Here is a 23131-nt window from a genome sequence, read left to right as displayed (position 1 = left end):
GGGTGAATTCGCGTGGCGTGTCCTGTAGTTCTGCTCAGCAATTCGGGATAAACATTTTGTAATAATATAAAAAATAATAATATATATATATATATATATCATGCAATAATACATTTTGTTTGGAGGCTATTTTGCTTAATAATAATTATAATTTAAAAAAAGAACAGTTTGTATGTAAAAAATAAGTATGGGGGGAAGGAGGCGTTCAGAATGAGCTGCTTCATCAAAGGGTCTCCAAGCCTTGGGCTCCACGTTGGCCCCACATATGGAGATATCCACAGGGGCAGTGGTGGGACCAGGAGGGGTTGTGCACTGCGTATGGGGCCTAGACTGGACCCAGGTGAGATTAAGGTGGGCTGTAACTATGGGGCCCATCTGGGAAGCCAGGGAGCCCACCGAGAGTCTTTAAAAATGTATGACGCAAAAAAGTTGGACCCAGCTAAACATGAGTGAGTCCGTTACAGTCCAGGTCCATGAGGTCATTTAAATATTATATATTTTTAATATATTTATTTTAAAATATATATTTAGATTTTTATAATACTACTACTACTACTACTACTACTACTAATAATAATAATAATAATAATAATAATAATAGTAATAATAATAATAATTACACAGGGCCTCACAGGCTGTCTGCTTCGCTTTAGCTCTGCCTGATCTGCAGCTCACAGACCTTTACAGACACAAGGCGGAGCTGACCTGCATGTTTATCCACATGCCTGCGAGATCAGGCAGACCGGGCAACTCCAGGGTCCGCTCGGCCGCTGGCAGCGCTGTGGGCTGAACCCGGCCCGATTCGGGCTGTTTTGCTCCGGGTTCAGCACTCGGCTACCCTCGTGTGCGCAGCTGGAGCTTTACAGACGGAGGAGCCTGTGAGTGGAGATCTCTTCAGCGGGTGAGGAGGCTGTTTTTACCCTGTAGTTTTTATCCAGGCAGTGTTTGATTAGTGATGCGGGCGGGGGTCGGTCGGTCGGTCGGTCTGTTAGCGCTGGCTAACTAACGCTAGCTGGGCTGCCATAGCTAGACAGCTAGTGCTAGAGATAGCTAATTTAAATGAATGCGGTTAAATTTGAATTAATAAACAATCAAATTAATTAAACTATTAATTTAGACTGGCTGTAAACGATAAGCGATTTGATGTTAGTTGTGATGTTAGCTAGCTCGCTTTCTAGGCTAGGACTCTTACGTTGCTGATGACGCACTCTGATGACGTGCAGGTAATAAAACTCGAACAAATCGTTTTTATTTAGATATTTTTATTTTTTTTAGTAAATAGATTTTTTAATTTTGACCGAAAATAAATTAAAAACTATTTAAAAAAAAAAAATAACGTTTTTACGGCCTGTTTCCTGTTGTCACAAACTTTCATTAGTAATGTTTACATTAGCCAGCCTGGCTAGCTAATATCACTTCATAACAGATGAAAAAAGGACTTTTAATAATAAAATGTAACCTGATATAAACAGAAACGTTCACACCTAAATGTTAAAACAGGCGACTAATAATTTAAATATTCCAAAAAAAAACAAACAAACAAAACAAAAAAAAAAAAAAAAAAAAATATATATATATATATATATATATATAAATAATTAAAAAATAATTTTAAAAAGTTAATTAGCCAGTTTAAGTGAAGCTGCACTAATTCTCCAGTATATTTTTTTAATAACTAAAATGTCAGAAGTCTTTCTTCATTATACTCTATGTCGTAATATGAAATATGAAAGACCTCTCATAACGATAACAAGATAATGTCATAAGAACAACAGAACTGTAACCTGTTATTCTGAGAAAGTTGAGGCGTTCTCAGAAAATACATAAATATCATAATTATGAGGAAACAAACAAAATTTTTTATGACATATGTTGTAAAATAAAAGGCCATGTTATCCAAATATAACAAGAGAGATATACATACCCTGTCATAATAATGTTGTATTTTGTAATAATGTTTCTTAATTTATGCTGGATTTTATTAGTAAAACACTTAAAATGAATAAAAAATATAAAATGGATGAATAATATGAATATAATATATAAAGAATCAAAATTTTCCTTTAAATGGAACATAGGAATTTTACATATATATGGCAATGTTGTATCGTATCGTGATACACATGCTTTTCTAAGCATATTGAGATTATTATTAGTGCTTGTGTTCTAGGATGTTTATCATATCGCCCAGCCCTAATATGTTCATTCTCTTATTAGCTGAGGGGTTCAGATTAGTGTAAACTTCTAGAGGGTCAAATCAGAAAGGCTCATCGCAATTCTCCAATTGCTGCGGTCCTCTACTTACATTTTTGTGTTTAGTAGAATTAAAAAAGAAATGAAAAATTATTAATTGTTTTCAAATAATTGAATTAAATGAACTCCTTGGTCTCGTTCAGCAGCAATGTCCTCCTACACCTGCATCAGCTGCCGCGTGCAGTTTGCGGACGGCGAGGTGCAGCGGGCGCACTACAAGACCGACTGGCACCGCTACAACCTGAAGCGCAAAGTGGCCGACATGCCGCCGGTCACGGCCGAGAACTTCCAGGAGCGCGTGCTGGCCCAGCGGGCGGCAGCCGAGCAGCAGGACCAGACCGGCCCCGGCTTCACCGCCTGCAGCACCTGCAACAAGAAGTTCTCCAGCGGCAACGCCTACAACAACCACCTGCAGTCGCACAAACACCTGCAGGCCGAGAGGAAAGCCCTGGCCGCCGCACAGGAGAAGGTCCAGCGGCTGAACGAGAAGAACCTGGAGAAGGGGGCGGAGCTTGACAAGGACGCACAGAACGAGGCTCTTCAGAAAGCGCTGAGGGAGCAGCAGAGACACACCCCCTCCAAAGCCACGCCTTCAGACGGACGGGACAGGCAGCGGCCTGCCAAAGCGCCTCGGCTGCAGTGGTTCGAGAAGCAAGCCAAGAAGATCGCAGAGGAGGAGGGGGAGGAGGAAGAGGAAGAGGATGAAGGTGGGTGCTGAAGGATCAGTGTTGGCCACTGCTGTCATGATGACCTACCTTAGCTACTCGGCTCGGTTGTCATGTTCTGCTTCTGTGTCCAAAAGTTTGTGGACACCCTTTTAACAAGCGGTTCCTCTGAAATCAATAGTAGTAAAAAGGGAGTTTTCCTGCCTATTTGCTGCAGTGACAGCCTTTACTTTTCTGAGAAAGCTTTACACTAGATTTTGGAACATTGCTTTGAGAATTTGATTGCATTCAGCCACACAAGATCATTAGTGCGGTGCTGATTTTGATACTACTGTAGTAGGCTGGGTTTTTTTTTTTTTTTTATTGTAGCATTTTAGCATCAAAAAAGTGTAAAAGGTAGATACTGTGAAGATAATAAGTTGGTAGATCAGTTACTGAACACCGTCTCCTGTGTCAGTAGACTGGGAGGATGTTGACGGCGAGGACGCTGATGACTTTGATGATGGCGAGGAGGAGGAGGAGGAGGAAGAGATGGAGGCCGAAGATGAAGAGGAAGCCTGCAAAGCTGCGTCGGCGGCCGCTCCCGGGACCATTCCAGTGACGGACTGTCTGTTCTGCCCTCACCACTCACGATCTCTGAGCAAGAACATGGCTCACATGACCAAAACACACAGCTTCTTCATCCCTGACATAGAGTACCTGGTAGATCTGAGAGGACTGCTCGCATATCTGGGTGAGACTATGTGTGGTAACAATTGCTGTATACTAGGAAGGCATGGATCCGATAGTAGGAACGAGTATTGGTCCCTGAATTGTTCATTTAAAAACAGCACTGTGGCTAAAAATGAATGTAAATAAATAGAGGCTAGTTAGTGTAAAGTCAGATAGTGTTTGCTATCTGCCATAAATGTGCTCACGCATTGTGTTTTATCCACCCTTCATAGGAGAGAAGGTTGGTTTCGGGAAGGTGTGTTTATGGTGTAATGAAAAAGGCAAGTCGTTCTACTCCACCGAGGCAGTGCAGGCACACATGACCGACAAGAGCCACTGCAAACTCTACACTGACGGAGATGCAGCCCTGGAGTTCGCAGACTTCTACGACTTCAGGTTCACTGAGATGCTTTTTCTTCATGTTGTTTGTAAATCAAAATCGCACCCATCGCACACCCATCATACACTCAACCATACGGTCAACATGACCCATTTGGTGACTGGAGGCTGTACCAGTGGTTAGTGATTAGGTTTGCCTGCAAAAGACCTTCTGGAATATTTAGCAGATGCTGAAGTAGTGGTGCGCTGTTCTACTGTGCAGCGAAACCTGCACACATATGAATTTCCATCGAGTGGGAAACCGTGAACCATGGAAGTGAAACAGAGCTGCAAAACAGCTCAATTCCAAACCCTCAAACTGTTACACAACAGTCTTAATTCATTTTATTTAAACCCCAGAAATACTTTTTAAAAATACGGCTTCTTCAGCTACATGACCGCACATTGCGTTGAGAGGACACTGCAAGTTTTTCCTGGTACAGTGCTCGGCTACGCTAGGCTAGGCTATACTATGCTACATGGCTGTAAATCAGCCAGTCCGAGCAGAACTGGAATTCTGAGGCAAAATAACAGGGTGGTAAATAGACAACACACACTTACTATTTATCCATCACAAACACCTTAAATACTCAATAAATGCATTACAGGCACATTTCAGATAGTCTTGAGCTGAAGCTTATCTTATTCAGTTCAGTAGTGCTACCTTACACAAGTCCCAAGTTTATCTCTCTACTGTAGTAGTCTAGTGGGGGGGGGCTTTCACATACTAGAAAAATGTACTCTGTGCTAAAATATATTTGTGTCTTTGTGAATAGGAGCAGCTACCCAGATGCTAAGGAGGGAGATGATGTGGAGATGAAGGACGGAGAGTTGCCTGATGAGAAGACAGTGGAGTTTGATGATGACACGCTAGAGCTCACACTGCCTTCAGGTACGTCACCCATAAACCTTTCAGTAATTCAGTGCTAAAAGAACAAACACTTGATTTGGGACACTACAGTTCTGAGATCCCGACTATACACATGGACTTGGATGTCGGTTTAAACTGCATTATAAACTATAAATCTGTATAAACTGATTATAGCCTCCGGTGCTGATACTGCGTTAAACAACAAGAATAACAAGGACGGTGCTCATAGAATGTAGCTCTGATAAACTCCTTGTTGGAAGTTCCTTCAGAACCTCATAGTAGAAACTTTAGATTTTATTATTGGTTTTATTTAGCATGTTCTGGTTCTGATGGCCATTAGAACCATTACATTCACCATAAGGCTGTGTTTAGCATCTTACCAGCGAATACAATCAAAGCTTTAAAGGTTTACTGTAGCCATGACATACATTTGACTCCACAACCGGCACTGCTCCCAGCGGGCCACGTACACACTTAAACTACACGCACGTGTTCAGGAAACAGAGATTCCTCAATGTAAAAATACAATGTGCAATACCGACCCCCCCCCCCCACACACACACACACACACACACGTGCAAATAAGAGTCAATTTGCAATTATCTGTAAATAATCTGTAAATAATACTGTTATTGCTTTTATTTATATTGTGTATATTGTGGTAATTTATCTACGAGTGTCTTGCTATCCCTTTCTGCTGTGACAGAGAATTTCCCCACTGTGGGACTAATAAAGGATTATCTTATCTTATATCTTATCTATCTCTTGAATGTCTGTTTAAACTGCATTATAAACTATAAATCTGTATAAACTGATTATAGCCTCCCGTGCTTAAACAACAAGAATAACAAGGACGGTGTAATAATTGTAGTGTAAATTATTATATTTTTTTTATTTTTTATTTTTTTTATTTATTATTTAGTGTATTATAGTGTAAATTATTTATTATAGTGTAAATTATTTATCTAAATTTTTGTAACTGAGTGTCTTGCTATCCCTTTCTGCTGTTACACTGGGAATTTCCCCACTGCGGGACTAATAAAGGACTATCTTATCTTATCTCATCTTTGCAGGGGCTAAGGTCGGCCATCGCTCGCTTCTGCGATACTACAAGCAGCGTTTTGGGGCGCCGAAGGCCGTGGCCCTGGCCCACAACCAGCGGGCGGTGGGACGTGTCCTAAAACAGTACCGAGCCCTGGGCTGGGGAGGAGAAAGTGGTGAGGACGTTTTTACGTGGCACCACATTATGAAGCTCATGTTCATGGAACACGCTACACAAGAATGCTAATGTGGTTTAACATAAGGAACCTAATATAGTGAGCATAGTTTTCCCTGCACAGTGCTAACACTAGAGGATCCCCATCCCTGTGCAAGGGTTTCTTCGTGGTATTGCACCTAAAACGCCCACCCTTAAAGGACTAAAGGTTAACCTGGCATTGTCCTTGTTTATTTGGTTAAATAAAAGGGTTTGATGATGTGTGTAAATGTACAGCTCGCTCCACATCCTGTACTGTCCATGTCTGGAAGCTAAGCTGAAGCCAAAGCCAAAGCCATTTTCTGATGTCTTAAAAACAATATCCAGCCATTCAGCCTACCACAGTTTAGCCCAGCCCGTTCACGTTGACATTGTGAGCTTTTTGTGTAAAGTGTAACACACAGCCAATCAGAAAAGGGCTCACTTACAAACACTAGCCTCACAGGGGGTAAATAGAGGTTGGGAAATAGTGGTGTAAGATGAATTATGACTCTTACATAAAACACAAAAACATGCAAATGTGAAAAGTAGGCCTCAGTGAAAATACCACATGAGTAAAAGATGGGTAGAATATGGGCTCTTGAACGAAGCCATTGTTAATATCCTCCTAATTTTAGAGTGTATTAACCCTAACTCTGTTGTTGCAGGTAAAGGCTTCGTGAGCCAGCAGCAGAAGGACATGCAGTATGTGCAGAGAATGAAGTCCAAATGGATGTTGAAGATGAGCATGAGCAACAACACCACCAAGCAGGCCCACTTCAGGGCCCAAGTCATGTTCTAAACACCTTCCTTGTGAATCCCACTTTAGTTGAATCCATAGACTTGGCCCTGTGGTACAGGTACATCAGAGGATCAGGAGGGATTAAGAACACTGTGAGACGGATGTCCTGCCACTATACCAGGGAGTTCGGACAATAAACGGCTCTGGGGGGAAAAAATTGATAAATGGAGAACATATCAATGAAAATGTCGATCTGTGTGTTTATCACATCCTTATTCATAAAATACACAGTTATATTCCTGGAAATTGGCTTGTTTAGCTAGCAGTTCCTAGATTGAGAAAGATTGTGTCAGTAGAAGTCTACTTTGCAATCTACTGATTGGTAAAACCAGCTGGATCTAGGCTGTAAACCCAGTCGACAAGAGGATTAAATCCTATTTTGATTTGGATTAGGTTTTCAGGAACGTTTCTAATCTAATGGTCAATAGGAGGCACGTGAAGACCACACTATCTTTATCTAATATTGTAAATCCTTGATCATACTATCTTTATCTAATAAACTAAATCTTTGGTTATATTATTTGATTGTTTGATTTATCTAAAGTAAAAAAAAAAAAAAAACTTTAACATGGTGACTGAAATTTCATGCCCACAAAAGTACATTTTAAAGGTGCACGTATTTGTCACTGTACAGTGTGTACAGTGTGTCCTCCACATTTAACCCATCTGTGATGGTTAACACACACACACTAGTGAACTAGGGGCAGTGAGTACACACACACACACACCCAGAGCAGTGGGCCAGAGAGGGTAAAGGGCCTTGCTCAAGGGCCCAACAGTGGCAGCTTGCCAAGCCCTGGAATCAAACCCACAACCCTGTTATCAATAACCTGGTGCTCTAACCGCTGAGCCACCACTGCCCCATAATAAGTGTATTTTAGTACTGAGTTGTGTGTTTTAAGTACCAGAATTCACTCCTGTATTACTTTACCTTCTCTTGGTGGCTAATAAGCGCTATTTTAAAGGCTGTGAGAGCCTCACAGTGACCGCTAGCCCAGCTAAACACTCTTCCAATTCTAATCTTCCAAACATGGTGGAGGTAGCTTCGCACAATTCAACTAAACCTTTCCATAGAAGCAATGAGATATGTTAATGTTAGACTCCCAAGACTCCCAAGAAGGTTTTATGCACAGATAAATCAAAAAACGTATAAAATATGTTAATATGTAAACAAATCATAGGCTATTTTTGGTGCTATTATGCTAGCTCTGTATCCTGATACAGAAATCAAACATATTGAGGTTGGAAATCTTGTGTTGTTCAAATATTATTAAATTTGACTGAAATAACTGAAGCTTAATATTGATATATTTTATAGATTTTTTAGACAGCTAGCTAAAATTCTGAGGTAAATCCACATTTTCAACTGTCGCACATATTTAAGCTTGTATTAAACCATTCTTACGCCTGCTCAAATACTTTAATTACTAACATTTACACATTTCTACACTTCTAATGCTTTTAGAGTTTAAATTATTCATCAAAAACGTGTTAAAATGTCATTTTATCGTCATGTTGTCACATTCGCTCCTCTACACTAGGCGGCGACGTTCATATTCGCAATAGCGTGCCACGACACGGCTGTGTTCCGATTGCGTTTACGTACACTACTACACTAGCAAGGGTACACTTCTCAGCATGTCAGTACCATTTAAACAACACACTTCGGGGGCTCACTGTTGCAGCATCGATGAGCTAACTAAAACAGCTAAAGGATAAACGTAGTGGGGAAATCAAGCTGGTGTCAAAGATGAGTGCACTAGAAGTGGGAGCGCACTCGGTAGCGAGACGGTAGCTGAGTGTGCGAATTGGGACGCAGCCAGTGGTTTGTTGTTGAAGTGGCCATGGAGCTCTACAGTTAGCTAGTGCTAGCTAGGTTCTGAAGGTTACCAGGCAGTTCTAGCTAGCTAGCTGGGTTCTAGGTAAGTTTTAATGAGGTGTTAAGGTAATGGACAGTCATAGCTGATAGGTAAGTAAGTTAGGTTTAATTGTATATGAGTAATTAATATGTAAATAAAGTGAGGTTATCGTTTCATTTAACTATGAAACGGTGACGTTAGTATGTATGTTTATGTAATATTAGTTGTTTTATGCAATGATATTAAATAAAATTACATATCTGTGCTGTTTGGGATTATTTGCTTGTTTACAAGTGAGCTATCTCGAATTCCCCGTTCCACCTTAAATGGTGCAGCAGTTCCATTCTGGCGCCTCAGGCGCCAGAATGGAACTGCTGCACCATTTAAGGTGGAACGGGGAATTAAAAGATTAAGCCAGATTTCTCACATTAAATGTCATTTTTTGTTGATTTAAATAAATCACAAATAAATACACGAGGAATTTGCACTTACATCAGTACATAAATGAATAAAACTAAGTATCCAATCAATCAATCAATTCAATCAATCCTAAAACATAATCAGACCCCCCTTTAAAATGACCCATGTTTAATCAAAGCCAATGCTAACCTGCACTCTTCAGCCATGGCTGTCTTTCAGAGACTGACCCAGCTTAAGGCCGCCAGCAGGTGTCTGCAGTACACCACCGGTTTGTGTCCGGCACCCCGAAGCACACCAACAGGATGGATCCAGCATAGACCTGTCCATGGTGGACAAGGGTCCGAGGCCGCAAGCGCTGCCCCATCTCGGTGGCCTTTCTCTCGGGTGACTACGGCCGACCTGGACTTCTTCACTCAGCTTCTGCCGGGGAGGACCATCACAGACCCTGACGTACTGGAGTCCAGCAACGTGGACTGGCTTAAGTCAGTGAAAGGTGGGTCTGGGTTCTGCACAATGGATAGTAAGGCCTTAAAGGGCAAGTCCACCAGTTTTATCCCCATTTAGTGGTTGAGGTTTGGTGTGAAATGCGTCACTGTGGGGAACCTTGCACCAGCCACCATTTATTGTCCAAACCCAGCAATGAGTCTACCACCACCCTGTGTTTGAGTTATGTACACGATATGGACAGAAGTATTGGGACACCTGCTTATTCATAGTTTCTTCCGAAATGAAGGGTGTTAAAATGAGTTGATCCTGGTCTCCTTGATCCCAATCAAAAGTATTGGGTGGAGAACACAGTTCTTCCACTGCTCCACAGCTCAATGCCGGGGGGCTTTATACCCCTCTAGCTCACGCCTGGCACTAGGCAGCATGGTGCCAATAGGGTATCAGTGTTTATGTGGCAGTACGTCTCTGTGTGGACTAGATGTTAGTTGGGTGCGTGGATTTGCACATCTGTGTCAGCAATGGGTGCACCTTTAGAAGGGGTGTCCACAAACATTTGGACACTTTGGTGTTATATCATAACTATAAATAAATAACTTTGACTATTTGGTGGTCTTTCACACCAAATTTCTTAGAATTTAATAGTGGTGGTTCATGTTCCTTAATTTCTGTTTTGCAAGTTGGATTGGAGCCGGGGAGGGGGGGGTCTTGAGAGGGTGCTCACGAGTACCCCTTTTGAACATCATACCAGAAACCTGGACGCCTTATGTCAACAGTTGAGAACTGCAGGACTGCAAATGTCCCGATTGGAACGGGGCTTCTGGTGTGTTCCCTGCTTACATTCAACCTGCAGGTTTAGTGGGTATGTTTGATCTGTACTGGACACTGGACACATCCAGAACCGAAATCGGTGAACCCTGAGTGAAAAGAACCTGTATGTGTAACTCAGGATAACCACATTACATTTTTGTGTGTGCAGGCAGCAGTGAAGTTCTCCTGAGACCCAAGACTACAGAGGAGGTCTCCCAGATACTAAGGTAGCATCCTTAGCTCCCCTCCCTGTGTTTGTTCATACACACTGGCAAAGGCCACAGTTGTATATTAGATCAGCGGTGTGTGTTCTGGTGTTTCCTGCAGGTACTGTAATGAGCGCAACCTGGCCGTGAGTCCTCAGGGTGGTAACACCGGGCTGGTGGGAGGCAGCGTTCCTGTGTTTGATGAGATCATCCTCTCCACAGCGCTCATGAACCAGGTCCTCACTTTTGACAGCATCTCAGGTACGCCCAAGGCTCAAACGATGTCTCTCACCAGCTGACAGAGGCTTTGTGTGGTGTTTTTTTTGGCCAGAAGTTTAATGTATAGTTAAAAGCAAAATGCTGCCCCCCCCTGTCCACCACGTGGGCATCAGAACTGGACCCTGAAGCAGTGGAAGAAGGTGGCCTTGTCTTATTACATGTGATTCAAACAATGATTTTTTTAACAGGTATCCTGACATGTCAGGCTGGCTGTGTGTTGGAGAACCTGTCTCAGTACCTGGAGGAGCGAGACTTCATCATGCCGCTGGACCTTGGGGCGAAGGGCAGCTGCCACATCGGGGGTAACGTGTCCACCAACGCAGGTGGGCTGCGGCTACTGCGCTACGGCTCCCTCAGGGGGACAGTCCTGGGCCTGGAAGTGGTGCGTGAGTCTTCATGAGAGCAGTTAGGTCATGCCAGGTACATGAAGGCTGGTAATAGGGAGATTGTCCCTCCTTTCAGGCTCTCCATGGAAGGCTTTATGCTGTCTGGAGGATGCAGTTTGATTGCATTTATCCTCACAAGAGCTCCATCAGTCCAGAGAACACAGGGTTTATACCCCCTAGCTTTTACCTCGGGTGTTCTCAGCAGCTAGTACACTTTAATAAGAAGAAGGGGCGTCCAAAAACATTTGGACGCACAGTGTAGTTGATAGGCTGATTTATTAATAAATCTAGAAGATGGTGACTCTAATCTTTACTCCTCTCTAGGTGCTGGCCGATGGCCGGCTATTGAACTGTCTGTCCACACTGCGAAAGGACAACACCGGCTATGACCTAAAGCAGCTCTTCATAGGTTCTGAGGGAACCCTTGGGGTAATCACTGCCGTGTCCATCCTGTGCCCTCGCAAACCCAAATCTGTCAACGTGGCCTTCTTAGGTGATGTTTCATCTCATGTATCAGCTTTTTGGCGTGAGTTTAGTATCAGAATTAGAATTAGCACTGCCTGTTTTTTTTACTGCAGGGTGCTCCAACTTCCAGGACCTGCTGGAGACATTTCAGGCCTGCAGGGGGATGTTAGGAGAAATCCTCTCCGCTTTTGAGTTCCTGGACTCCTCCTGCATGAACCTTCTGGAGAAACATCTCAAGCTCACCAACCCCATCAGAGGTACAGGAATAATGCAATGATGATGATGCAGCGATAGAGACCGTCCTGCACTCAGCAGTCGTAAAGTAAAGTGTGTCATAAGGGTATTTGTTTTTCAGAAAGCCCGTTCTACATAGTCATAGAGACCGCTGGATCCAACGCAGCCCATGACGAAGAGAAACTTCACAACTTCTTAGATACGGTCATGGCATCTTCTCTCGTTACAGATGGAACGGTTGCAACAGAAGAGGCTAAAATAAAGGTACGGTGGGATATTGTACACCGTTTTCATTCCAGCAGGAGCCCCATTCAGATGTTCCTAGAGGCTTGACCAATTAAAGGTGGCAGGGAATGCATGTATTGAGGTTCTTCAAGACTATTTACCACCCCTACTTACCAATGCTCCACACACTAGGAGGGTAAGGACTCCAGTAAACTCACCCCTACCTTCAGATTCTCCGCCTCCCAAAGTCATGCAGCACTTTGTGGGTTAGCTACAATTGCTGCTGCTGCTAAGCAAACCAGTTGTGATTATGTATCATAAACATTAATTCCAAGATACAGGAAATACAGATTTCCAGTTAAGGCTGCCTATTGAGTCGGATGTTTTTCATTGAAAAGAACAGAAAAGAAATCCTCTTGTCTGACTACAGGCTCTTTGGTCCATGAGGGAGCGGGTGACGGAGGCTCTGAGGCATGATGGGTACACCTACAAATATGACGTCTCCCTTCCTGTGGAGAAGATCTATGACTTGGTCACTGACATGAGGGCGCGTCTGGGAGACAGGGCAAAGAATGTGGTTGGCTACGGGCATGTCGGTATGTTGTCGTGACCTCAGCATCGTTTATTTGTATCTGTGAGTGCTTCAGTGAAAATGAATGGCTCATTTTTTATTATTGTCAGGAGTTCAAGGCCTTGCTCTCTCCACTCAGGCCCCACTTTTAACCTAACCTAAATATAACTTTATGAATTTCTTGGGATGCACTTTAGTGCTATATGTCTGAGAACTTGGTGGTTAGCCAGTGTGGGAACTGGCGGTTAGTCTTCTCCTGCATGCGTGTTCAGCTATCCACTGTTGTTGCATTGGCAGCAGTTTGAAATCAAGCCGGCAAAGAGCTTTTAGCTAGAGAGAGTCCTAGATAGTGGGATGTGGGGAATCTGGAAATAAATAAAAAGAGATAAAAAGAAGTTAATTTATATGCATAGTGGTTTATTTCGAAACCGGATAACGCTTAAAATTTCAATATCTGTATCAAAAAGAAAATGTATATTGCTTGTGCCGTCTCTAATAATTATATCTACTATTTAAATAACCAGATAGATGGTTTCTAAAGGCAAGCGTCAATCAAACGGGTCATTTAAATTGGTAAATAATGCTAGCAAGAAAATAAAAGCATTTGTATCTATATTGTTTTTGATATTCGTATTAAAGTACGGACAAAATCCAGCCCAAAAAATCAAGTCTGTTTAAACTTCCTTGAGGTAAGTCCAGCTTCTAATAATTGTTTCTAGCCAGTGCTAAACTAACGAAGGAGAAATGTACACTTTTTTTTGCCATGCAAGCTCTTAGATCACACTTAGCGCACCCTTAAACTTTGGTAATTCGTCTCTGGGTTCTTGCAGGTGACGGCAACCTCCACTTGAACATCACCTCTCCCTTCAAAGACCCGGCCCTGCTAGCGGCCATCGAGCCGTACGTGTACGAGTGGACGTCCGGGTACCAGGGCAGCGTCAGCGCGGAGCATGGCCTGGGCCTAAAGAAGAGGAACTACATCTACTACAGCAAAACACCTGAAGCCGTGACTCTCATGGGCGATATCAAGTCCATGCTGGATCCTAAAGGGATTCTCAATCCTTATAAGACACTGCCGGACAACGTTCGCTGACACTACGCTAATCTAAGCTTCAGGGAGAGCTTTTCTGAATACCTAATCTAGTTCTGAGAAACACCGTGGCTGGGGCTGGCCCACATAGTGGAATACTGTTGGTGTTTAGAAGCTGCTGCCAATAGGTCCATGTTGATCCACTGCTATTGGCAGTACTTCTTGAATTGAGCTCATGTTTTTCTGGAATGCTTCATTCAGTAATCTATGTTTTGGGGTGACGATGTGGGGTACTGATCATTCACTTCATCCCTTCTGACCTCACTCACACTTTTGTTGCTGAATGCAATCAAATCCTCACAGTGATCTTTTAAAATCTAGGAGTTACTTCAACAAAAAATAAAATGGATACTTTTTGCCATTGATTGATTGACTGCTTTCAAAAGCAGCAATGAATGCTTGGTGTCCCAATACTTTTGTCCACTTCACTCACACCTATGAAGGCAGTTTAGCTAATTGTAGCTAAGTGAGCCACCCTGTGTGTTTGTGGGAGGTGGAAGGACAAAAGGACATGATGAGCTATATAGAGCACTGATGCTGGGTCTTGAACCCATGACCTTGTCATCAACAGTCCTGTGCTCTAACCACTGAACCACCACAGCTGCAAGACTTGAGGCTGCTTTAACAAATGGTTATTGTGAAGCCTGAGACACTGCTTAGTGATGATTAAGGAGACGCACATGTAGACTGAGAATCAGAAGAGCTGATGGAGCAGTGATGGTTTAGTGGGTAGAGCATTGGGCTGTTAATGGGAAGGTTCTGGGTTTGATTCCCAGCTTGGGGAAACTGACCCTTCAGAAAATGAGGGATTAAAAGTGTGTGATGAGAAACATTTTCTGACTTTAACAGAAATAAAACTTTTATTTAGTAAGAATGATGGGAACACTTTACCTTGTTTACCTCACACTCTAACCCAGACTGTCTTACAAGGTCACTTGTCCTGCAGGGGCAAGCTAGTGTAACTTTGGGAGTCTTGCCCAAGAACTCCTACTGGTGTGGCACAGTCACCCAGGCTGGGAGTTGAACCCTGGACTCCCACATGCTGGCTCATGGCCAGCTACTGAACTTATCTGTTGTGCCACTCAAGCCGCCCTCCACCTTCCAAATAAAAATCGTTATTGACTCGAATAAAAAAACAGAAACGTCAAAAACTTCAGTTCTTAAAAACTGAGAATCAGAAGAGCTGCTGGAGCAGTGGTGGCTCAGTGGGTAGAGCACTGGACTGGTGATGGAGAGGTTCTGGGTTTGATTCCCAGAGTGTTTTATAAGCTTACTTTTACTGCAGGGGCAAGATCATGTAGTTTTGGGACTTATGCCCAAGGACTCTTATTGTGGCGGGGAATTGAACCCTGCTCTCCCAGGTGCCACCACACAAGATAAGAACCGTCACTTCAGTGATGTCATCACAAACTTCCAGCTAAATGACACATAGGATGTAAATGACTGGTGTGTGATGATATGCTTTCCATGAATCAGTTCAATATCAGGAGGTTTTGGATGGTAAACAAAACGGTCATATTTGTGTTGTAGTCATAATCACCCACCTCAACCCCTGAGATCTGGATTCTGAATTTGGAATAGTAAATGAAATTCTCATTGAGGAACGACCACAGGACATTTTCACCCCTATAGCTCATTTACTCTGGTCTCAATCTATGCATTCATTAGAAGGGGTGTCCACAAACATTTGGACAGACAGAGCATCTTCAGGTCACCAGAAACATTGTAGCTGAAGTTCTCCATCTCCTGAGATGATAAGGTGGGGTGGTGATCAGCCAACATTCTGACTTCACTCCCACTTTTGTGGCTGAATGCAATCAAATCCTTACAGTGATCAGTTGTGGGAGGAGCAGCAGAGCTGAGTTTGTGGTTTGCGCTCATAAAAAATGGTCCAATCAGCTTCTCCTGCCATTGAGCGGTTTGGTGTTTGTCGGACTGGATGATTGAAGGTTGTGGAGGAATCAGACACAGCCACAACAGCCTGCCCCCTCCTCCTCATGCTGCTCACCAGACTGGTCACGCACTGCTGTGGGGTCGCATCCCAATCTTCCACCAGCCTTTGTCTCAAGTCAGCAGTTCCCTCCTCTCCCCTTCCACATTCTGCAAGTGATCTTGGAAGGCCTTGGGGTGTCGTCTTATTGGGACACCCCCCAGTTATCTGGAGTTTTAGGTTGGAGGTGGTTCCAGAGCTTGCTCCAGCTTGAAGTTCTCCCATCCAGATCAGGAAACCCCTCTGTAGCAGGGCCTTTGCTCACAGTTGCAGCCAATCAGGCTAATCAGGCACCTGATTGGCTGCACCTGGGGGAAGCTCAAAACCAGTGTCGGTAGCAACAGCAAAACAAGCTGTTTATCAACGGCAGAGAAGATCTGCTGAACTGTTCAGGAGCTCATCCCACAAATGCAGGTTCCTCCCAAATGTGGCTCCATTTAAAAGAGAAGTGAAGGAGCTTTCCAACGCTAGAAGATTCACTGCCCAGAAGCACTGTTCCAACAAAGACCTGATCCACCAATCACAGAGCTCCTTCCTTTCTGTGCTGAGTGGAGGAGAAAGCCTTCTTCCCTGGACAGTAGAGACAGCAGGATCCAGCCTCTTTCATTTTCAGGGCGTTTTCACACCTGTAGTTGATTTGCTCTGGTCTGAATCAGTTCAGCAGTGGAAAGGTGGAGCGTTTGACCCTTGCTTTGCTTTCTTTCCATACAGGAGGAAACTCAGCTTATCAGCCAGACCGGTCTGGAGCAGGAGCAAGAAGCAGAGACAGGAAAAAGGTCACTGCCTAATCCTCCCTCGGCCCCTCCCTCTTTCTCTCCCTCCCTCCCTTAGTCTCTCTCTCCCTCCCCCCCTCTCTTCCCCCCTTCCTTCTCTCTCTCTCTCTCTCTCTCTCTCTCTCTCTCTCTCTCTCTCTCTCTCTCTCTCTCTCTCTCTCTCTCTCCCCCCCTTCTCACAAGTCAGCCGACGTAGTTATGTTGGTCACCCACAAGAGGGGGCTCCCCCCCCCCCCTCTCCCGCCTCTCCCCGCCTCTCCCCCCTCTCTCCCCTCTCTTTCTCCCCTCTCCCCTTCTCTCTCCCTCGCCCCCCTCACTCCCTCACCCCCTCTCCTCCCCCTCTCCCCTTTCCACCCTCCTCCCCCCTTCTCTTCCCCCCTTCTCTCTCCCTCGCCCCTCATTCTCCCTCTCCCTCTCTCCCCTTTCCACCCTTCCCCCCCTCTCCCTCCCCCCCTCTCCACAAGTCAGCCGACGTAGTTATGTTGGTCACCCACAAGAGGGGGCTATCTCACCCCCCCTCTCCCGCCTCTCCCCCCTCTCTCCCCTCTCTTTCTCCCCTCTCCCCTTCTCTCTCCCTCACCCCCTCTCAACCCCCCTCTCTCTCTCCCCCTCTCCCCTTTCACCCTCCTCCCCCCTTCTCTTCCCCCTTCTCTCTCCCTCGCCCCCTCATTCTCCCTCTCCCTCTCTCCCCTTTCCACCCTTCCCCCCCTCTCCCTCCCCCCCCTCTCCACAAGTCAGCCGACGTAGTTATGTTGGTCACCCACAAGAGGGGGCTATATCCCCCCCCCCTCTCTCCTCCCCCCGCTTCTCCCTCTCTCTCTCCCCCTCACTCTCTCCCCCTCTCCCCTTTCCACCCTCTCCCCCCCTCTCCGTCTCCCTCTCCCTCTCCCCCTCTCTTTCCCCATTCTCTCCCCCCCCCCTCTCTCTCTTGAGGTCACCAGAAAAGTCACTTGATAGTTGTAGCTGAAGTTCATCCATTCTGACCTCGCTCACACTTTTGTCGCTGAATGCAATCAAATCCTCACAGGGATCTTTCAAACTCTAGGAGACAGTTACTTCTACAACAGCAGGAGACACTTTTTTTTCCATGATTGATTGATTGATTGATTGATTAAAAAAAGTGAAGAATGCTTGGTGTCCCAATACTTTTGTCCACTTCACTCAGCTATGAAGGCAGTTTAGCTAATTGTAGCTAAGTGAGCCACCCTGTGTGTTTGTGAGAGGTGGAAGGACAAAAGGATATGTGCTTTATAGAGTGCTGATGTTGGGTCTTGAACCCATGACCTTGTCATCAACAGCCCTGTGCTCTAACCACTGAACCACCACAGCTGCAGGACTTGAGGCTGCTTTAACAAATGGTTATTGTGAAGCCTGAGACACTGCTTAGTGATGATTAAGGAGAAGCACATGTAGACTGAGAATCAGAGGAGCTGATGGAGCAGTGGTGGCTCAGTGGGTAGAGCATTGGACTGCTGATGGGAAGGTTCTGGGTTTGATTCCCAGCTTGGGGAGGCTGACCCTTCAGGAAATGAGGGATTAAAACTGTGGGATGAGAAACATTTTCTGACTTTAACAGAAATAAAACTTTTATTTAGTAAGAATGATGGGAACACTTTACCTTGTTTACCTCACACTCTAACCAGACTGTCTTACAAGGTCACTTGTCCTGCAGGGGCAAGCTAGTGTAGCTTTGGGAGTTTTGCCCAAGGACTCCTATTGGTGTGGCACAGTCACCCAAGCTGGGAGTTGAACCCTGGACTCCCACATGCTGGCTCACTGCCAGCTACTGAACATATCTGTTGTGCCACTCAAGCACCCTCCACCTTCCAAATAAAAATCATTATTGACTCGAATAAAAAAACAGAAACGGCAAAAACTTCAGTTCTTAAAGACTGAGAATCAGAGGAGCTGCTGGAGCAGTGGTGGCTCAGTGGGTAGAGCACTGGACTGGTGATGGAGAGGTTCTGGTTTGATTCCCAGAGTGTTTTATAAGCTTACTTTTACTGCAGGGGCAAGATCATGTAGTTTTGGGACTTATGCCCAAGGACTCTTATTGTGGCGAGGAATTGAACCCTGCTCTCCCAGGTGCCACCACACAAGATAAGAACCGTCACTTCAGTGATGTCATCACAAACTTCCAGCTAAATGACACATAGGATGTAAATGACTGGTGTGTGATGATATGCTTTCCATGAATCAGTTCAATATCAGGAGGTTTTGGATGGTAAACAAAACGGTCATATTTGTGTTGTAGTCATAATCACCCACCTCAACCCCTGAGTTCTGGATTCTGAATTTGGAATAGTAAATGAAATTCTCATTGAGGAACGACCACAGGACATTTTCACCCCTATAGCTCATTTACTCTGGTCTCAATCTATGCATTCATTAGAAGGGTGTCCACAAACATTTGGACACATAGTGCGTGTTCAGCCACACTTTTGTGGCTGAATGCAATCAAATCCTAACAGTGATCAGTTGTGGGAGGAGCAGCAGAGCTGAGTTTGTGGGTTGCGCCATAAAAAATGGTCCAATCAGCTTCTCCTGCCATTGAGTGGTTTGGTGTTTGTTGGACTGGATGATTGAAGGTTGTGGAGGAATCAGACACAGCCACAACAGCCTGCCCCCTCCTCCTCATGCTGCTCACCAGACTGGTCACGCACTGCTGTGGGGTCGCATCCCAATCTTCCACCAGCCTTTGTCTCAAGTCAGCCGTTGTGTCGTCTTATTGGGACACCCCCCCGTTATCTGGAGTTTTAGGTTGGAGGTGGTTCCAGGCTCGCTCCAGCTTGAAGTTCTCCTATCCAGATCAGGAAACCCCTCTGTAGCAGGGCCTTTGCTCACAGGTGCAGCCAATCAGCTGCCAATCAGGCCAATCAGGCACCTGATTGGCTGCACCTGGGGAAGCTCAAAACCAGTGTCTGTAGCAAAAGCAAAACAAGCTGTTTATCAACGGCAGAGAAGATCTGCTGAACTGTTCAGGAGCTCATCCCACAAATGCAGGTTCCTCCCAAATGTGGCTCCATTTAAAAGAGAAGTGAAGAGCTTTCCAACGCTAGAAGATTCACTGCCCAGAAGCACTGTTCCAACAAAGACCTGATCCACCAATCACAGAGCTCCTTCCTTTCTGTGCTGAGTGGAGGAGAAAGCCTTCTTCCCTGGACAGTAGAGACAGCAGGATCCAGCCTCTTTCATTTTCAGGGCGTTTTCACACCTGTAGTTGATTTGCTCTGGTCTGAATCAGTTCAGCAGTGGAAAGGTGGAGCGTTTGACCCTTGCTTTGCTTTCTTTCCATACAGGAGGAAACTCAGCTTATCAGCCAGACCGGTCTGGAGCAGGAGCAAGAAGCAGAGACAGGAAGAAGGTCACTGCCTTAATCCTCCCTCGGCCCTCCCTCGGCCCCTCCCTCGGCCCTCCCTCTTTCTCTCCCCTTCCTCCCTTAGTCTCTCTCTCTACCTTAGTCTCCCCCTCTCTCCCTCCCCCCCTGTCTTCCCCCCTTCCTTCTCTCCACCCCTCTCTCCCTCCCCCCTCTCTCTCCCTTTCTCTCTCTCCCTCACTTCTCCTCCCCCTTCTCCCCCCCCCCCCCCCCCCCTCTCTCACAAGTCAGCTGACGTAGTTATGTTGGTCACCCACAAGAGGGGGCTATATCCCCCCCTCCTCCTCCTCCTCCTCCTCTCTCTCTCTCTCTCTCTCTCTCTCTCTCTCTCTCTCTCTCTCTCTCTCTCTCTCTCTCTCACTCTCACAAGTCAGCCGACGTAGTCATGTTGGTCACCCACAAGAGGGGGCTATCTCCACCTCCCCCCCCTCTTCCTCTCTCTCCCTCCCTCGCCCCCTCACTCTCTCTCCCCCCTCTCCCCTTTCCACCCTCTCCCTCCCCCCCTCTCTCCCTCTCCCCCTCTCTTTCCCCATTCTCTCCCCCCCCCCTCCCCCTCTCTCTCTCACTCACAAGTCAGCTGACGTAGTTATGTTGGTCACCCACAAGAGGGGGCTATCTCCCCCTCTCCCCCCTCCTCCTCCTCTCTCTCTCTCTCTCTCTCTCTCTCTCACAAGTCAGCTGACGTAGTTATGTTGGTCACCCACAAGAGGGGGCTATCTCCCCCCCTCCTCCTCCTCCTCCTCCTCTCTCTCTCTCTCTCTCTCTCTCTCTCTCTCTCTATCTCTCTCTCTCTCTCTCTCTCTCACGTCAGCCAACGTAGTTATGTTGGTCACCCACAAGAGGGGGCTATCTCCACCTCCCCCTCTTCCTCTCTCTTTCTCCCTCGCCCCCTCACTCTCTCTCACCCCCCTCTCTCCCCCCTCTCCCCCTTTCCACCCTCTTCTCCCCCCCTCTCTCCCTCTCCCTCCACCCCTCTCTCCCTCTCCCCCTCTCTTTCCCCATTCTCTCTCCCTCCCCCCCTCACTCTCCCCCCCCCCTTTCCTTCACTCTCCCCCCCCCCCCTCTCTCTTGAGGTCACCAGAAAAGTCACTTGATAGTTGTAGCTGAAGTTCATCCATTCTGACCTCGCTCACACTTTTATCGCTGAATGCAGTGAAATCCTCACAGGGATCTTTCAAACTCTAGGAGACAGTTACTTCTACAACAGCAGGAGACACTTTTTTCCATTGATTGATTGATTGATTAAAAAAAGTGAATAATGCTTGGTGTCCCAATACTTTTGTCCACTTCACTCACCTATGAAGGCAGTTTAGCTAATTGTAGCTAAGTGAGCCACCCTGTGTGTTTGTGAGAGGTGGAAGGACAAAAGGATATGTGCTTTATAGAGTGCTGATGTTGGGTCTTGAACCCATGACTATGGGAGCAACAGCCCTGTGCTCTAACCACTGAACCACCACAGCTGCAGGACTTGAGACTGCTTTAACAAATGGTTATTGTGAAGCCTGAGACACTGCTTAGTGATGATTAAGGAGATGCACATGTAGACTGAGAATCAGAGGAGATGATGTGGCAGTGGTGGCTCAGTGGGTAGAGTGTTGGACTGCTGATGGGAAGGTTCTGGGTTTGATTCCCAGCTTGGGGAAGCTGACCCTTCTGGAAGTGAGGGATTAAAAGTGTGTGATGAGAAACATTTTGTGACTTTAACAGAAATAAAACTTTTATTTAGTAAGAATGATGGAGCACTTTACCTTGTTTACTTCACACTCCAACCCAGACTGTCTTACAAGGTCACTTGTCCTGCAGGGGCAAGCTAGTGTAGCTTTGGGAGTCTTGCCAAGGACTCCTACTGGTGTGGCACAGTCACCCAGGCTGGGAGTTGAACCCTGGACTCCCACATGCTGGCTCACTGCCAGCTACTGAACTTATCTGTTGTGCCACTCAAGCCACCCTCCACCTTCCAAAAAAAAATCGTTATTGACTCGAATAAAAAAACAGAAACGGCAAAAACTTCAGTTCTTAAAGACTGAGAATCAGAGGAGCTGCTGGAGCAGTGGTGGCTCAGTGGGTAGAGCACTGGACTGGTGATGGAAAGGTTCTGGGTTTGATTCCCAGAGTGTTTATAAGCTTACTTTTACTGCAGGGGCAAGATCATGTAGTTTTGGGACTTATGCCAAGGACTCTTATTGTGGCGGGGAATTGAACCCTGCTCTCCCAGGTGCCACCACACAATATAAGAACCGTCACTTCAGTGATGTCATCACAAATTTCCAGCTAAATGACACATAGGATGTAAATGACTGGTGTGTGATTACATGCTTTCATGAATCAGTTCAATATCAGGAGGTTTTGGATGGTAAACCAAACGGTCATATTTGTGTTGTAGTCATAATCACCACCCACCTCAACCCCTGAGTTCTGGATTCTGAATTTGGAATAGTAAATGAAATTCTCATTGAGGAACGACCACAGGACATTTTCACCCTATAGCTCATTTACTCTGGTCTCAATCTATGCATTCATTAGAAGGGGTGTCCACAAACATTTGGACACATAGTGCGTGTTGAGGTCACCAGAAGTCAGTTGAAAACACTTTTGTGGCTGAATGCAATCAAATCCTCACAGTGATCAGTTGTGGGAGGAGCAGCAGAGCTGAGTTTGTGGGTTGTGCCCATAAAAAATGGTCCAATCAGCTTCTCCTGCCACTGAGCGGTTTGGTGTTTGTTGGACTGGATGATTGAAGGTTGTGGAGGAATCAGACACAGCCACAACAGCCTGCCCCCTCCCCCTCATGCTGCTCACCAGACTGGTCACGCAGTGCTGTGGGGTCGCATCCCAATCTTCCACCAGCCTTTGTCTCAAGTCAGCAGTTCCCTCCTCTCCCCTTCCACATTCTGCAAGTGATCTTGGAAGGCCTTGGGTGTCGTCTTATTGGGACACCCCCCGTTATCTGGAGTTTCAGGTTGGAGGTGGTTCCAGGGCTCGCTCCAGCTTGAAGTTCTCCTATCCAGATCAGGAAACCCCTCTGTAGCAGGGCCTTTGCTCACAGGTGCAGCCAATCAGCTGCCAATCAGGCCAATCAGGCACCTGAA

At 45.6% G+C, this 23131-nt stretch overlaps 2 protein-coding genes across 3 annotated transcripts; both read left to right on the top strand.

Annotated features, from left to right (window-relative positions):
- The first annotated feature begins 816 nt into the window (after window positions 1–816).
- On the top strand, window positions 817–7429 carry znf622 (zinc finger protein 622). 2 transcript variants are annotated; one of them, XM_072686977.1, is made up of 7 exons: window positions 817–901; window positions 2397–2960; window positions 3379–3651; window positions 3863–4025; window positions 4784–4899; window positions 5952–6095; window positions 6781–7429. In XM_072686977.1, exons 2-7 carry the CDS (start codon window positions 2402–2404, stop codon window positions 6912–6914), a joined length of 1389 nt encoding a protein of 462 aa, XP_072543078.1. In that variant the 5' UTR covers window positions 817–901; window positions 2397–2401; the 3' UTR covers window positions 6915–7429. The 2 variants fall into 2 exon arrangements, with proteins under 2 accessions (XP_072543078.1, XP_072543077.1); XM_072686976.1 differs by having other exon boundaries at window positions 823–901; window positions 2400–2960.
- Window positions 7430–8522: 1093 nt separating this feature from the next.
- On the top strand, window positions 8523–14268 carry d2hgdh (D-2-hydroxyglutarate dehydrogenase). Its single transcript, XM_072688306.1, has 10 exons — window positions 8523–8883; window positions 9396–9686; window positions 10617–10674; window positions 10775–10914; window positions 11121–11314; window positions 11643–11811; window positions 11897–12040; window positions 12139–12281; window positions 12673–12838; window positions 13644–14268. The coding sequence occupies exons 2-10, from the start codon at window positions 9398–9400 to the stop codon at window positions 13904–13906; spliced, it is 1566 nt and encodes a 521-aa protein (XP_072544407.1). The 5' UTR covers window positions 8523–8883; window positions 9396–9397; the 3' UTR covers window positions 13907–14268.
- The last annotated feature ends 8863 nt before the right edge of the window (window positions 14269–23131 follow it).

The sequence above is a fragment of the Salminus brasiliensis genome, chromosome 9 (assembly GCF_030463535.1).
Source record: "Salminus brasiliensis chromosome 9, fSalBra1.hap2, whole genome shotgun sequence".
Classification (NCBI taxonomy): Eukaryota; Metazoa; Chordata; class Actinopteri; order Characiformes; family Bryconidae; genus Salminus; species Salminus brasiliensis.
This window is presented reverse-complemented; position numbering and strand designations above follow the sequence as displayed.